The sequence below is a fragment of the Myiozetetes cayanensis genome, unplaced genomic scaffold (genome assembly GCF_022539395.1).
Source record: "Myiozetetes cayanensis isolate MyiCay16 unplaced genomic scaffold, myiCay2020 scf3, whole genome shotgun sequence".
Classification (NCBI taxonomy): Eukaryota; Metazoa; Chordata; class Aves; order Passeriformes; family Tyrannidae; genus Myiozetetes; species Myiozetetes cayanensis.
In genome coordinates, this window is record NW_026087521.1 from 66,556,275 (window position 1) to 66,574,038 (window position 17,764).

The window sequence follows — 17,764 nt, forward strand, 5'->3', positions numbered from 1 at the left end:
TTCTTTTGCAAAAAGTAACTTAAGGTTCCTGTCAACAAAATCACACACTTTCATTTTACCTCCAAGTACTCCAGGTATGATTAAATTGATGTATTTTGTATGTAGATCAGGTACTTTGCTTCTGAACAGAATCAAACTGCCTATTTTAATTGAAAATCAGAAATCAAAGAAATGCCTACTTGCAGAGTTTCCATAGACCTCTCTTGGCCATGTTAGGTACTGACTTTCCCAAAAAAAAGCTCCTGGTGTTCCAGATCAGGCACTTAAATGGTTGTAGTGGAAAAAACCTCAAGCCTTCCAAATGTTGCATTCATTTTTTTTTCCACTTAATTTGAGAAGTTTTCTTCAGCATTCATCTAAATTTATTATTTTGTGTTATGGGTCCGTGTTGTGCCTTCATTTTGCTTTTCCCCTCCCCTCCTCTCCTGGTTTAATATTAACCTATTGTATTGAGTAAAAGGCAAATGATATTTCTGATTTTGCAGCATTGTGTCTTGCTGATAAGTATTTCTGTTTAGAGATATTTTGGTGTGTATATGTATATTTCCATGCATATTTCTACATTATTAATTCATCGAATTGAATACTTTATGAAGAAATAAAGGATGAGTCAGGTTGGTTTTGTGTGTGACTTTGTTGTTTTGCAGATTTAACATAAGTATACGTATAGATCAGAAAATACTTTTGCTTTCAAGGACACTCATACAAATATAGTAAGCCTGATGTTAGTTATCATATTGCTACTAAAATGGCAAACCAATGATTTTCATAATCAGGTTTCCCAACAAAGTGTTTTCAGTCAGAACGCTGCTCCCCTCCAGTGTCCTGACTCACTGGGATGAGATAACTGGCTTTTGTTTGCACCCACCAGCTTTCTGTTAACATTGTTGATGTAAGAATGGTCCTTGTGCTGGACTGTGTGGGGGTGGAGGTATTTTCTGTTGAAATACAGAAAGTAACCACAGCTTATCTCCTGTTCTCATATACACAGCTTGTCTAAAGTATCTCTGAGAAATAGTCAAAACATCAGGATAAGAAATTAAATGAATAACTATTCTTTCTTTTCCTCCCATCTCTAGAACAAAGAAAGAGTTATGCACGGGACAGTGCCAGCAGCATATCCGAAACATCACAGTATCACGTAGAGGTGAGATGAGGAGTGATATACCAATTACAGCTTTCAGTTATGTGCAGCTTTTTTTGCCTACATGATTTTTGAGGATACATGTACTTGAAGGCACATACATCTTCCAAAATATCTTGCCAGCCTGAGGTCACTTCAGAATAGATTACAGTGAAATGTCTCAAATTCTATAGCTTTACCATAATAAGCTGAAATGTTAGATACAGAAGAATGTAAGCAAAGTTGTGTGTAGTTTGGCAAAGGGACAGGACTTCTCAATGGGGTATCAATTCAACGTGTTATGCTGCCCTGTCTCTAAACCTGGCTTGTTACAAAGATGAGGCAGAGCTGAATAATGCTGTGCTGTTGGCAAGGCACACTGGATGATATTTAAAACTAATACTTTGATTAGATATAATCAGCAGAGGTATTAGAATATTCTTAAAGAGCGGAGCATTAACCCCTAAAAGCCCCAGTTAGTCTGATATATAGTAGTTAAATATTCTGCCTGCACAGATTCTTCCCCAGTATTAAGTGCAAAGTATGTACTTGCTGTCTTTACGCTGCTTTGCAGAATTATTGCACTCTGCTGTCATATTTTATCGAGGAATAGGTATATTTGAAATATTCTGCGAAAGTAAACCTGAGTGCCTATATGTAGCCTGTTAAGCACTTTTGAATGCAGCGCCTCATTTTGTAGTCTTACTTTGACTCAAACTTTGTCCTACTGCCATCAGGCCAATGTCATGGGTTAAGCCAAGTCTTGTAATTACCATGTATTCTCAACTCCTTTTTGCTGGGTTTTAAATCAGCTGTAAATTGTGAGATCGTATGCAGAAGAGTCTTTAATTTCAAGTGCTTCAATCCTATGATCAGCTTGCAAATGATTCTGTGTGTTGCTTCTTATTGCCTATTTTTTTTTTGGTTTCTTTATAAGAGCTTTGGTCCTGTACTGGTATAACAATTAGTACTTGCATCTGGAGTCTAAGCATTCCTGTGTGAGCAGCCAGTAGAGAGTTTGTTTCACTTCATTTCTTTTAAATACTCTGATTATGTGCAGTTTACACCTACCTTCTTCTCTCTAATTACTAAGTGCCATTATCCTGTAATAGAAGAAAGCACAGTTGATTTTATTTATTTATTTTTCAAACTTATTTAGAGAACAGATGTGCAGGCATATATTAAACTTAGTTCAGCTTGAATGAGTGTTATCAGATCTTCAATAAGAATGTGAAGCTGGATTTATGCTTGAATAAAATTAAACAATTTTGTGGGGTTTCTTGCATGGCTGGCATGTTGAAGGAGAAATTACCACCACCATAATGACAGGGAAGCTAACTGAGGTGATGTTTGGGAAGTAGTGTTTAGTTTCTAGACCATTAATTGAATCTGGAGAATATTCCAAGTTGATGGTGAACAAAAGTAGTTGCTATACTACATTTCTACTGTGTTCCACAACAACATGACTGTCCATAAGGTACCCCAGCTAGATGCAAGCCCATCCTGGTTGCCATCAGCACACTAGCTGGCAGCCCTGGAAGAGGTGAGGACACTCCAGGCCAAGGTGGTGGTGGAGGTACATTGTCAGTGTGTTTCTGGGAAGCTTCTGCTGGCACCGCCTGAATTCAGCTTGCCAAGAGAGACAGGTTTTCACTCCTCAAGAAAGCTAATTAAAAATCACGGTTTAATTCTAGCTTTGATACCTGAAAGATGTCAGAATATGCCTTCAGGTCTAACCGCTTACCCTAGTGAGGAAATGACAGAGGATGACAAACAGAGCTACAAAATCAGTTGACTTAAAATGGCATTACGGACTAAACAACCTTTCTTATGTCTTATAGGTGGAATCTGTCATATACAAAGGCACTTTTATTCATGAATAATTTGCATTGCTCTTTCCTGGCAATTTGAATACTGACACTCCTGAACAATAGGGAAAATTGCAATCATAATTTCTTTTAAATGTATGTTTCGTTCACTAGCACTTGACCACGTTTGTTCTGGACCGAAAAGAGGCAATGATTACAGTAGATGATGGAATAAGAAAGCTGAAATTGTTGGACGCCAAAGGCAAAGTGTGGACTCAAGATATGATTCTTCAAGTGGATGACAAAGCTGTCAGTTTGGTGGACTTGGAATCAAAGGTAAGATCTGTGAGTGACAGTCTCATTTTCAGAGAGAAAGAAAAAGGGAGCAGCAGAAAAATGATGTATGTGGGATTGAGGACTTTAATTAGCTTATTATCACTTCTCCTTTTTAACTCATGCAGCTTTTCTGAGATCAGGACACTGTATAGTAAAGTGCTGTTTTGTATTTGCTATTTTTTTTTTCTTTTCTGGCAGAATGAACTGGAGAATTTTCCTTTAAGCACAATTCAGCATTGCCAAGCTGTGATGAATGCATGCAATTACAATTCAATTCTTGCATTAGTATGTAAAGAACCAACCCAAAACAAACCTGATTTGCATCTTTTCCAATGTGATGAAATTAAGGTAAGACAGTAATGGAGATCTACTATGACTTACTTGAATAGGGGAGATTTTATGAATTGACAAGTACAATGGATAAAGTTAAATGAGCTGATTCATGGAAAACAATTCTGTACTTTTATTCGTTTAAAATACCATAAGTTTAATGCACTTATCAACAGTATTTACAGCATATTAGTAAATGTAGTGTAGTACGTATTGCAAGAGAGTGATCTAGTTTGTAGGCTGAATCCTTAGTACATGTTCAAATACATCCTTACTGTAAATACTGATTCTTGGGCTCCATAGCTGTTAATTTAGGTTTGCAAATGTGTAAAGCTCTGAAAAATGTCTATGGTTTGCATTCACACTTCTGAAAAGAGCAGTGTAAAATAGTTTGAGTTATCTCAAATTTATCTTATAATCTGCAATGAACTCATATGAGCCCTGAGTCTCACCTAGTTTTTCCCCCTTTTTTTTCCTCTTTTTGTTACTGAACTATTAAATGTTCTCTATATTCTCACCTCTCTTCATCTCTGCTCCACTGGAAAGATTGTGAAAGGCAAAATATTACTTGCAGGAGGGCAAAACAAGGAAAGAGATTTGATTGTCTCTGATTAAAATATTTTCTTCAAGTGTAAATAATTTTTTTAACATATTCTGCAATGCTTCTTTATTTTCAGGATTATAAATTTTAATTTCTTAATGAGTTATTCTGTGTAATAGGCATTTCTTTAAATTCAAATGGATAATTTCATGCGTTTTTCTTAATTCCTTTGTAGTAGTTTGTATCATTGTCATGAAACAACAGATTGCTAAATCACACTGTGCAACTGTTTTGAAATTGGTATAATGAGGGTGGTGTGAAGATGACTGGCTAATTGTGTGATTTGTTGCATAGAATTTGCTGTTTCAGTGGAAAGTGGGATCCTGTCAGAAGTTCAGGTGGCATTATGTTAAATAGTGCAGGGATCCCTTTTAGGGTCTGTTTGGACTCAGTTTCCCAGAATGTAGAGGTGGTCTCTTTTTAAAAATAAAAATATAGAGTATGTAAGCATGACTTGGAAGTCCAGGATCTCCCTTTTTTTCTGAGGTATTGATTGAGTCTCTGACCATACCCTGGGTTTTTTTTCCTTAGCCATGAAACTTGTCTGGTTTTAAAAGTTTAGGTCTTTCTCCATTGGCTTTACCTGCTTTTGATTAGAAGTTACCATGAACTGCAGGAGCTACTGCAACAAAAATTAGTTAAAATCAATACTATTTGGGGCATTCAATATTTTCTAAACAAGAAAAATTTTAAATAATAAATATCTAAGAGTACTGGATTAATGGAATTCTTCTGGGTTTAAGTTCCTCTGATCCCCTAAAATTTTTTCTATTAATTCTGTAATCTTAAGGTATCCCTTATAAATATTCTGTAGTGCAATTCATTATAGCCTGAGAAGTCTTTTAATCCCTTTGGATCCTAAATTTAACAATGTCTTCTGGTCCTAGCAGAAGTTACAATTACATATTCCTTCCAAAATGTTGCATAATCTTATGCATTATTGGAGTACTAAGAAAGACACAGTCCTTGTAGAGTGAGCCAGACACTGACAGATTTGGGCTTTGACAGCCTTTGTAGGAAATTAATTTGTCAGCTGAAGACATGTAACAGAGCATTCTAAATCCTACGAGAAGCCATGACCTATTTAATGCAAGATCTATTAAAATAATGCTTTAGACATGCATCAAAATTACACTGGTAGGCCACTGGTGGAGGCATTCTGCAGTTTTGGAGGGGCGGGAATCCACAAATTAGGGAATGTTCTGAAAAATTAGTCTTCTGTTACATCAAAGAGAAATTGGAACCTATCATTATTTCTGACAGGAAATTGTATAACGAGTTACTTTTCTAATTATGTTGCAACTATCTATAGTAGTTTTGTTGCTTCTATATATAGTAGATTCTGGGTTTTTAAAGTATAAACAAAGTACTTGAGACAACCAAAAATTATATATGCAGAGGGAAAAAGCAGCTTATGCAATAATGGTTGACATTAGATAATTACAGATGTTCAGACAAATTTGGTATCTATATTATGTACTTGTCTAATGATCATGCTTGAGATTGGAGTAGTGACAAAAATACCAACTCCCAGGCTTTATTCTGTTGTTTGTTCTGCTTATATGTAAAATAATTTGCCCCAGAACTTTTAAATAAATGTGATTTGATATGGTATTCTTTAATCTAAAGGTGCTATAAAAAAAGTGCATGAAGAAATATTTATTTCCTATATCTGGATACTCTAGACGATACCTGATGGTTTCTGCTTCTGTCTCTTTAGGCTAGCTTTATTCACGAAGATATTGAAAGTGCAATCAGTGACAGCAAAAGTGGGAAACAAAAGAAGAGGCTTGAAACACTGAGGTAAAAACCTAACTTCTTGACAGTGTACAGAACCAAATAGTGTGACACCATTCAGAAGCTCTCCAGGTTTGCCCACTGTATTTTGGGTTTTTATTGCTTTGGTTTGGGTTTTTTTAGACTTAATAATATCATCCCAAAGCCCTATGTAGAGGTCTTGTTTTAATAATTTTCTCATGTTCTCTCAGTTTATAGTGTCACAATTTATAGTGTCACTCTTACCTTTCCCAATTCCACCTTAGTGATGGGAACAGCTGAGATCAATACCACTTACCAGAGGATGGCATTGCATGTCTCAGTTCTGCATAAGGATTAAGTAGTTCAGAATTTAAATTAAAAACATAAATGCCCCATAACTCCAAGTAAGTAAGATTATGCTAAAAGGTTTCGGGATCTGAAAATGTTCAAGCAACAGTTGAAGACTGAATAATTTTCCTGCCTGCCTGTTTAATGATGCTGAAAGACTTCTTGTTTCCCTGGTAGCAAAAGCTTCTTTGCCAGTTGGAAAATGTGAGGGAAAGAATCTGTTGGGTTTGGAGAAGATTAATACAGAAATGAGAGGTAGCAAACAGAGGCATAAAAACAAGGACACAAATAAATTAGATACTTAATAGTGATGGTAGTAGTTGGAATGTTAGTATATAGCTGCATCCTGATAGTATTTCTTGATACTATTTACATTTTTTTCAGGTAGAGAAGTCTCTGCTGGACAAAAATCATTAAGTAAAATTGACACCAGTATGTGAATGAGTTTATAACAGTTTTGGCTATCTGCTAAATTCTGATGTGCAACTTACGAAATTTTCCTGAGTAAGGGACACTCCTATAAAAATAAAGCAAAAACTGAACTGTGTCTAGCTTTATTTGCATTTTTAAAATCAGATAAGTAGACTTTACTCTTTGTGGGACCATAGGGATTCAAACACACTGGATGTGCTGGGAAACTAATGAGATTTAATTGGGAAAAGAATGTAGGTCAGTACATCTGTTTGGGACAAATAATCCGAGGTATCAGTCTCTGAGGGCTGTGAGGCCAGGAGGTCATGTGTATGTGGCAGCTTCGTGCTGGTTACTCCCTGTCATGTCATTTGCCTGCTGGCACTGGGTCACAGAGAGGGACCCTCCTGCCTGACGTGACATTGTCATGTTGCTGCAAGGTTATTGACAAGTGAAAGGGCACTGGAGGAAGGAAAAGCAAAGGAAATACTTTGTTGTTGTTGTTGTTCACTGTTGAAAGACCAAGCAGCATCTGACATTTTATGGTGGCCTTGTTGAATGCCGTGAATGAGATAGGATTATAAAGAGATGAATTCAAGGTGAAGATCTTGCTTTTAAACAGAGGTGTGGGAAAGGGAGAGGGGTGGGAAATCTGTATGACAGGAACTGTTGGAATTTTATTGTCTCTTGGTATCAAGCTGCAGAATGACTTCAAAGACCTCTTTATGGTATTTTAAATGACAGTAAGAACTGGAAAAGTGGAAAATTGCATGTGGGAACATTGATACATTTGTATCAAGACAGGATGAATAGGTCCCTGTTACAAAAATGAAAATCATCCAGTAAAGTGGTTTTTGTTGGTAAAGTTTTCAGAAAAAGGTGGTTGACGACTGCTCAGATTTAGGGACTAAATACTTGTGATGGCTGAAAGGTAACTTCTAATCTTCTAATTTTCTTTCACACAAAAGGCAAGTCCAGACTGTACGATTGTATAGGGAGTAAAAATGCCACCTGCTTAACCCAAGCCACTGAGTTTACCCATGTAAACTGACAGGTCTCATCATGTTCTTTGTCACTGCTTGGGGATGTCTCAGGTGACGGAGGTTTGCTAACCCCATCATGGAGTGGGTTTCCTGCCGTTTTTAGTGCATTTACACATCCTGGTCTTGAGTAGTGCTTACTTGGCAAGTCCACAGCATGGTCTGCAGTAGAAGAAGCCTTGTCTTCTCTGATTAGGCACTAGAGAATAGAACGTTTTTCCTTCAAGTGTCATTTACGGGCTCTCTCCTCTCCCTCCAGAATGATCTCCAAAGCTGACAGTGCCATCCCTCCTCCGCCACGGGCACCGGCCCCAGTGCCCCCGGGGACCATCACGCAGGTGGACGTGAGGAGCCGCGTGGCAGCGTGGTCTGCGTGGGCTGCTGAGCAGGGCGACTGTGAGTATTTCTGGGTGCCAGCTGCCGCATAGAGGGGTGGCAAACAGCTGTTCTGGGCAGTGGATTTTTGTGGTGCTTGGTAAGAATAAAAATAGTTTAGAAAGACCACTTTCATAAAGATTACAGTAGCTGGATACAGAAATGGTTGTCCAAGGTCAGCCCTCTGCCCTCGCTGAGAGCGGATATGATTATTCTCTGAGTCTAGTTTGAAATGCCCCAAGCCACTGTCCTCTGATCTGGGGAATAAGATCTGACTGTCATAATCTGACTTGTCATTTACTTGCACGTATCCATTTTCTGAATTTTTGTTCAGAGCTGCTTTTCCTTGTGCTTAGCTGAGTGGGGGTGTGGGCTACTGATTTTAATCAGGGCTTCTTTATGAACATGGTAGCATGTTCATAGAAAACAGTACTTTCATAACTGTAGTCATCTAATGATGCTCTCTTCAGTAATATGGAGAGCGTAGGCCACATATTTTGGACAATTAAAAACTATAATCAGGGATTCAAAGGTGACTTAAGCATTATTTATTTATGGTACATTTATTTTGATTACATATCAGTCTATATGGCTAAACTGGTTCTTTTTATTTTTTAAGCTATCTTTTAAAGCTGTACCCAAGAAATGCTATAGCATTCCCAATTGGTTTGGATTGGTTTTGTTTGGTGCTTGCTGGTGGGTTTTTTACATCTCTAAGGGAAACATATTTTGATCAGATTTCTTTAATAAAGTTCTTCAGAAAGAATAAAGTTTGTTCTATAAAACAGACTGATAAGGTTAAGATGAGGTCCCATATGGTTTGTTTGTTTGGGTTCTTTTAATAATAGATACTAAAACTGTAGAATTAGAAGATCTTGAAGTCTTTATTATTTTTGGTTTATTAAATAATATCTGTATTAATTAACAAAGTTCACAACTATGCAAAGAAAACAGCTGAAAATGTTCAGAGCAAACTGAAGTGTTAAGAATTATTTAATCTATGTATCTGCAGAATTAAATCTATCTTGAATAATGGCTAACCTGTTCTTCTGCTTGACTTTTCACCTCAGAAAAGTTTCATTAGTTTGTCTAGTGTCATGCCAGACCAGTTGTGGATCTGAGTTCCTGCAGATCCTTTTATTCTGCTCATGCAGATCTTTTCTAAAATGTATTTACTGAAATCCCACCTTTCACAAAACATGGTGCAGTACTTAGTGTAACTTAAAAACACGAAACTTACAATTTCTCAAAATGTTGACTCTTGTTGTTTTCAAACAAAAGTCGCTGACTCTGTTTGTTGTTATTTGTAAGTACTGGTTCTATCACATCATAAACTCCCATTTTGATGTTGCCAGAACTGGCATTCCTTTTTGCTAATTGCCTTTTACATCAAATTTGTCTTCAAAGTCATGGCTACACTCTTTCTTGCTTAATTCTGCTGGAGAAGCTTTCAGCATATTTTGCAAAATAATAATAATAATGGCCAGTCTTCGCAAGCAAAGATCCGGGGAAGGTCTTTACACCTTCCAGCCTGCGCATTGGATTTTTTAGGTGAGACACAGTGTGCGCGGAACTGAGCCCACCCTTTAATCCTAAGGTTCATCTGCCGGGGCCAAGCGAGCTTGGACGGTGGCAGTGAGGTCCTTAGGACGTAGGTGGGTTGCCTTTTTAAGGGCTAACGAGCTCCATCAGCCCGGGAGTGGCCCTGACTGGGAATCGAACCCGGGTCTCGACGGTGACAGTGCTGCGCCCTTAACCACTAGACCACCAGGGGTTCCTTTGCAAAATAGGGTGATTCCCTATTGTGCTGAAATTTTTTGGTTTTCAACTTCTGTGGTAAACTTCATTTATGCAGTTAAATTGACTAAAGCACAGACTTAGCTTCTTTGTGAGACTTATCAGGATCAGGCATTAGGGTACAGGATTTTCACGTTATGTGGAGTCCTTGCAAAGTGAATGATACAAACAGTTTTGTCCATCTTTTTCTTACAGTTCTATGGTTTAAAGCATAAGCTATATATAAAGTGTTATGTACTTATATAGTAGTTCCACATATATGGTTGTCTTGTCCTCTTCTTCCCTTTTTTGCAGTTGAAAAACACAGACAATACCATGAACATGAAGAAACAGCAGAGATGATGGCAGCCAGGATTGACAGAGATGTTGTAAGTGAGAAACTACAAACGATGTTGCTTAATGTCTGTTAAATTTTGCAACTCTACTTTGTGAGAAGACTTTTCCCACATAGTAAATTCAGTTCTGAAGAAAAACTTTCCAGGCAGCCTCTGCTTGTGTGGTAGATCTAGAAATGAATAGGTGGTAGTTCCTTTTTTTAATTTTGTTCTTTAAACAGAAAAAGAGGTGGGGGAATGCCAACACATTGAATGTGATATAAGCTTTTCTACTGTAAAAAGCTAGAAATACAAATTGTGATTTTGTGCAGTAGACCAGTTTGAGCAAACTATATAAGGAGTAAAAAAATTCCATCAGTTTAGTGGGACTTGAATATGTGTAATATCTGAAGAAAAAACGTGATCACTTCTGAAGACAGGTGGACCATGTTTATTTCTAACCTAAAGTTTTCTTGCCTATAAGCAACAACACTGGGTGTCTGTGAGATCAAATATGGTCCCGTTTGTCAGTTGTAACTTTTCCACTCTCAGCAACATCAGAGGGTCTTGAGAAAAGCATGTTGGGACCTGCTGAATTGGTGTCAATGTGTTTTCCCCAGAGTCTCATTCATTCTCATTCACTTGCTCTTCGAAATCAATTCTTCAAAGAATACTTCTCTATAAATAGCTTAATTTGTAGGGAACTTCACCAAATAACTTAACACTTAGTACTAAAGAAGATTATGAAGTTATATCGTTAAGGAAAATGCTGTCCGTTCAAAAATTAGAATTTTTTCATGTGCTGTGAGAGAGAATGTAATGTGGGAACAAATTGTGTAATTGCAATCTGAACTTAATAATTCTGTTGATCATATTTTAAAAGGGTCCAGTGACAGTAAGTTTTTAAAAAGATAAGATTTTAAAATCTTTACAAATATGTAAAGTTAAGAACACAATGAATCTGAATATGGATTGTTCTAGCATGAAATTTGTTGCAAGGAAGCTGTTGCTGTGTGAGAGATCTGGATGTTTCAATTTCTGGAGTACTTCTGCTATATATTCTGTAGAGAAACTGTTGCATTTCTTCCACAGCAAATTCTGAACCATATTTTGGATGACATAGAGTATTTTGTTACCAAACTTCAAAAAGCTGCTGAAGCATTTGCTGAACTTTCAAAGAGGAAGAAAACTAAGAAAAGTAAAAAGAAAGGACCTGGAGGTAGGAGTCCTCACTGCATGCAATTCAGTTTCTCTAAGGATCACTGAAGGAGCTAGCAAATGTGTCTCTGTGTTGCTTTTTTATCAGTGTGGTAATTTTTTTCACTTTGAGCAAATAAATTCCTATGGAGTGTATTCTTAGAAACCTGTAATAACCATTTGCTTGAAGGCAGCGGGAGGTGACTAAATAGAGATGTGACCACAGAATATGCCCACTGCTCTGGTTCTATATTTAGAAAATTCCGTGAGTTGGTAAATTTATTATGTATGTATATGTTTGCTATATCTGAAATATTGATAGAAGTTATATACGTATAAATGGTACATAAAAATCTCATTTTGTTCACCAGAGGGAGTTCTCACTCTCCGTGCAAAACCACCACCTCCAGATGAATTTGTTGATTGTTTCCAAAAATTCAAGCATGGCTTCAATCTTCTGGTAGGTGACTGACTGCTCATGGATATGTTGGTGTGTGACATGCAGTAAGATCTTTCCTGGGATAACTGATGGCTAAGTGTAACTTGGTTTTTGTTTTCCTTACCACTACAGATTAATTTGGGTGTCAGTTTTGGTACATTTTCTTATGGCTTATTCCACTAGTTTGGAGGGAAGAACTAAAATTATGGTGAAAAATAAAGAGGAGAAGGAAGAATCAATAACATGATGAATTTGCTTTGTAGTTATTTTTAAGTTTTCTTGGAGGTTTCTGCTATTCCAGAGGGTGTGAATGCTTTTTGTTGATGCAGAAGGTTATTTTGTCTTTAAAAGTGCATTAATAAAGTTTTCTACCTAACCTTCCTGTTGTCTTGACCATGTAGAGAAACCTTGTGGGGCCTTCAGTGCCCTGCAGCTGCCAACCGTGCAGAGATGGTCACACCATCCAGGGAATTGTGAGCCTGAGTCTGCACTGTCTTGGTCTCCACAGCTCTTTCAGAAAGAGCAACCCTGCAAGTATTCTCTACAGGAAGGCTGATATACCTGGAAATGTAATCTTGTTTTGTCCTTGGCTGACACAGGAAGATAGCTCAGCTGGTACTTGACTGGTCTTGGACTTTTCTTGACCTTTTCCCTCTCCATCCAAGGACGATATTAGGCAAGACCAGAGCTGGCCACTTCTGGCCTAGGTTGGCCTTTAAGCTTTGGGGTGCTACTCCTCAAGTTCCCTACACAGTGACTAGAGGAGCATATTTCTTTTTCAGCATTGTTGAGTTTCTTCTTTTCCTGGTTCTTTAAAGCATTTTACTTAGGAAATTTGAGTTTGAATCATAAAAGAATTTCTAGGAACATCTGTTGGAATCACAGCTCTGTTGTGTGTTTGCCAGCATCACCAGCTGTGGCCTCAATTTACTTTTATTCAGCTATGCCCATCAAACTCTCTGTGTTTGTTGCCATCATTACCACAGGACCTTCTGGGCTCAGAACGTTCCATCCAACAAATTGCTGTTGCTTTGTAGGGTCTCAGTAAGCAGAGATGCTAATTCAACAGCCTTCCCTGGCATCTCCTCTCAAGTGGGAATCTCCTATTCAAGGGAGGCAGCAAGTGGGACACCTTCAAAGCATTTACTGTCAGATACTGACTGTTTCTTCCAATTGCTGGGGAGACTATGCCAATGGGGAAAACTGTTCTTTATTCACTGTGTCAAACCAGATTTTTTTCTTTCTCCTAGGGAATGAATTCTGATTGCTGGGCTGTAAGAGATATTTAGAAATGTTAAGAATGTCTATTTTTAAAGAAAAAAACCTTTATCAAGTTCTGTGATTCTGACCTTAAAGGGTTGCTATTTAGAAGGGGGATGGATGTCTTGGAACATGCTTGTCTTCATCAGTAGTGCTTGTAATGTCCATTTTTTTTCCCATTCTTCTGCCTCCTGCATTTAGATTAATTTTTTTACCCAAGGACAATTTGTACATCCTTGGAATCTTTATCTTCTGTGCAGGAGGAAAGCAGTTCTTGTTTTGGTGCTCAGTAGCATCTAGGACCTGGTTTCTAATGTTGCTCTTGAAGAGTTGTGCTGTAACAGTGCTTTACTTCAGCATCATTGCAGGAGCCACAAAAGCCTCACTTTCACAAAAGTTTCACTTCCTGAGACTTCATGACAGACATGGAGAACTATATAAAATGCAGAATTCTGTTTAAGAGTAGAAGGAGTAGCTAGAAGAATATAATCTTTGCCGGAAAAATGGAAACTGTTTTAAAACCCCGTGCTGGAAGTTTCTAGAAAATGCCTACCATCTGTCAAAAAGCTATACTGGAAGTAAGTTGTAATGACTGAAGAACAATACATAGGAAGTTATTGGAAGTAAAAACACATCCTCCTCCTTCCTTCATTTGGAGGGACATACTGGAAGGCTAGATGTAAAAGCAGGATAAGTCTAGCCAAAAGCAGTTTGAGGAATAGATGGTAAGATGCAATAAAAACTACTATAACTTTTTAAAACACATGCGAGTATGCTTCTTATCTCTGCAACCTACAAGGCCAGTGTGTAAATAAAAAAAAAATCCTCCAAGAAGCTATATCAGTGACTTTTAGTACTTTTTCTGAATTTTTCTATAATATCATTATTGTTTTTAATGTATATGTTTACTTGGAAAAGCTTTGATAATGTTTTTTAAAACCATTTTTTATTGGTGGGGCACAAGAGAGTATCAATTTCAAATTGAAGAACTGGTAATGGGTTAAAGAACAGCAAATCCAAATAGCAAATTAAAGGCAGAGGGATAGAAACCCTGTTTGAATGGACACCATTCATCCATCTATTCAAAAACAAAGTCAGCAAACCACACAGCATGTTATCTCACCTCTTTCAAACTGTCTTTCTTCCAGAGGAATAAAAGTGGTTAAGGTAATGCTGATAATCTTTAAAGTCATTCCAAGGATCTGAGACAACCAGATATCTCTGAGATACCAGCATAAGGGGTGCAGTTTGTAGGAGTGTATATTAGCATGAGGAAGAAGGAAACATGTATTTTGCAAAAAACAAAATAATGTCTTCAGATCTATCTCTTCTGTGATCTTGTATCTTTGGTTTTCCAAAACACATCCAGCAAGGTTGCACAATTCCTAAAGAAACTGAGCTACTGTGAGGTTGAGTGTATCTTCTTAGATACCTGTAGCTCCTTAGATACTTGCTTAGTGAAATAGAAAACAAAATATAGGGCAAAAATATCAGTTCTCAAAGCTCAGTAAATTAGCAGTGAAGTCCCACACATGCCTTTGCAAAGGCCATGGCTGCCCCCTGTGTTTACAGGTGTTCTGGCAAATGGGAAGCAAAATCTACAAATGTAGAAATATCTCATAATATCAGATAAAGGGATAGATGAAATTCAGTATTGATAATATGATAGTCATGGCTGGGTGAGGAAAAATCTCATGTATAGAACAAATCAGGCCAAAATGTTGATGTAATAGAGATTTCTGGGAGAAAGTCATCTGTGTTTAATGGAATCAACCAAGAAAATGTTGAAAAACATCAGGGAAAAAAAGACAACAGAAAATTAACAAATAAAGAGCCATTATGTTCCCTGGCCTTATTTTGTTGCCAGTACAGCAAAATTGAAGAAGGTGCAGGGAGGACAAGAATGATCAAAGGAATTAGTTTAGTTTGGAAAAGTCCAAACTGAGAAAGAACATAATAAATCTGTAAATGGTTATGAGCATTGCTGGAAAGCGTGAGGGCAGAAGGGCAGCTCAGTTTTTATTTGGAAAAGAACTTACAGAATACTAATGAAAGATAGAGGTGTCAAATTTCCAAAGGAGATGCTACTTCACAAAGCATGTAATTCAGCCCTGGAACTTCTTGTTTTGCACAATAGGTGCTACAGTATGCATGGATTCAAAAGTGATTGGATGAATGAGTACTTAGTGGATGCTGCAGACAAAACACTTGGTTTTGGACCTGTAACCTGACCAGGGATGGCCATTATTATGTAAATTATTTATTGTCATAATAGTTAAATGTTTCTTAAAATATATAATTATTTCCATTCCTTCAGGCTAAATTGAAGTTCCATATCCAGAATCCTAGTGCAGCTGATCTGGTTCATTTTCTCTTTACCCCACTACAAATGGTAAGCTTTTACAATTTTCTCAGTGTTTTCCTTCAAAACTCTAGTATTTATATGCTCTGTAGCCTTTTCAAGGAGCATATCTCAGTATGAGGTTTTCTTTAGGAAATAATTTATACCCTTTTCTGCATGTATACCCATCTATTAGATATATTTATTTAAATATCTTTAGTTTTCTGTTATGCTTTGCCATTATAATTTTTAAGTAGCAGTAAAAAAATGGAGATATTCTGCATAATGAAGGAGGAGAGTTGAAAGCATTGGCCATATGTCTATTTAATTGAAGTATGTGTGGCTTTGATCAGTAAAGCAAAAATAACATTGCCAAAAGTGGGCCTAAATAAGAAATGGTTGGTGACCAGACCAGCAGTTCTTCAGCAATAAATAGCTTAGTTAATCTGTAGGACCTTAAGACACATTGGCAGCACTGCAGGTACCATATATTCACAGTAACTTCCCCACTGATAGTATGCATGTTGTTTGTATTCTTTTAATCCTTGGATTTAGGTGGTACAGACAACAGGAGGTCCAGAGCTTGCTGGTACAGTACTCAGCCCCCTCCTAACAAAAGATACCATAGACTTCCTGCGATATACTGTCACCAGCGAGGAAGGACAGTTATGGATGTCGTTGGGTGACACGTGGACCAAAGCCAGGTGAGGAAAAGTCTTTACATGTTTTAGAGGAGATCTCTAAAATCAAGTTTATTGACATGCTCTTAACCAGGTTGTTCAGCCTCCGGTAAATTCAGCATTACTTTGCTAGGCTTTGGACTCTTCAGAACTGCTCTTTGAAGTTTTTAGAAAGGAACTGTTTAGCTTCACTGGGATTTGGGATCTCAAGGAGAGAGAAAATGCAGGCAGATTTTTTTTTTGGTCTGTGATCCAGAATCTATTGACATAAACTTTTGCAGTAGTTTTTTTTCTGAACTGTCCCTTGCGTGTGTCCTGTTGTTTTTCACCATTATTTTTCCAACACATCTATCTGGAATTCATTAAAAATCAGTTCAAAGAAACTGCAATAAAAAGATGACAAAATATTAAAGAATAAAATACAGATGTCTATTTTCAATTTCCAATAATTATTAAAAGTTAAAAATTTGCAATGTCTTTGCTTCTTTAAAAGCATCTTAATACTATAAAAATGTTTATAGTTTTAAAACAGTATTTATTGTCTGAGCTGTGCTACATGTGCATACATTGCATTTAATGGATGTATTAATATTAGACTTAGCTTAAAGTTAACTTCTGTATGCATTTGTTGTTTTTGAGGTAAGTATATAGTTTGAAATTACATGAATTGAACATGCAAAAGGAAAACCTTAAATCAGTGAAGTGCATTTTGACTCTGTAATCTGTGGTGGGTAAGTACATTTGATGATGATGAAGTATGCTATCACTTGGGCTGGAAATGCATCATGTGTTTTGTGTTTATTCATCCTTGCTCTTGGATTTCAAATTGGAACATAAATGCCTACCAGACGGATTCTTTTTTTAAATTAATTAATTGGTTGATTAAAAACTACAGAGTGTTTTGCTGGTAAGAAAAAAACTGCATGGAAAGCCCAAGAGCATGGAGCAAGAAAAATCATCAGAGCAGGGAGAGTGACACACAGGTCTTTCCCTTGCTCTCACTCTGCTGCAGGATCAGGAATTTGTCCAAATTTGTCCTTTGGGTCTATGGTTTCGCCTGGTACTACAAAATGAACTGGAGACAGGAAGTGCAGCTCCCTGTGATTGCCAGGGAGCTTATCCCAGCAAAGCACCATTTGCTTGCCTTTGCCTGCCTCAAGCCCTGCAGGCTCCATAGCAGCCTGCGGGGGGACTGGAGATTGCCTCATGGCATTGGAGCCCCGTGCAGGGAAAATGAATCACTGGGTAAAATAATGAGCTCCTTGTCTTGGGAACTACCTTCATCCATTCATTTAGTCCATCCTGAGAAGAGGTTAATGGAAAGAGAAATAGCTTTTGTTGGGTAGTGAGGAATGAAGCACTTAGAGTGTAGTTGGTTGACCTGTGCAGATTAGAATTGATGCTCTGATTGATCTCAGTATCCAGAAGTACACTGGGTTGGGGTGTAGCAGGAGAGGTGAATGATACCACTTGAGGGTTACTGACCTAGCTCAGGCCTGCTAGGAATTGCTGACTGCTCATGTGACTGGAAGCATTTGTCCCTTAATTTTGAGCAGTGTCAGCAATGAGCCTGTTAAAAGACTGCAATGTACATTCCCATTCCTGT

At 37.5% G+C, this 17,764-nt stretch overlaps 1 protein-coding gene across 13 annotated transcripts in view; it reads left to right on the forward strand.

The window, feature by feature from the left end:
* The window catches only part of EPS8 (epidermal growth factor receptor pathway substrate 8), a 135,723-nt gene that overhangs the window by 88,815 nt on the left and 29,144 nt on the right, over positions 1-17,764 (forward strand). For 11 of the 13 annotated variants that reach the window (XM_050323356.1, XM_050323353.1, XM_050323355.1 and 8 more), the window contains 10 exons: positions 1,080-1,147; positions 3,106-3,267; positions 3,466-3,615; positions 5,919-6,001; positions 8,015-8,151; positions 10,222-10,295; positions 11,334-11,460; positions 11,810-11,898; positions 15,455-15,529; positions 16,034-16,182. In XM_050323356.1, coding sequence (XP_050179313.1) covers positions 1,080-1,147; positions 3,106-3,267; positions 3,466-3,615; positions 5,919-6,001; positions 8,015-8,151; positions 10,222-10,295; positions 11,334-11,460; positions 11,810-11,898; positions 15,455-15,529; positions 16,034-16,182 — 1,114 coding nt within the window. The remainder of the gene's footprint in view (positions 1-1,079; positions 1,148-3,105; positions 3,268-3,465; positions 3,616-5,918; positions 6,002-8,014; positions 8,152-10,221; positions 10,296-11,333; positions 11,461-11,809; positions 11,899-15,454; positions 15,530-16,033; positions 16,183-17,764) is intronic. The other 2 variants (XM_050323365.1, XM_050323364.1) reach the window with 1 other exon arrangement.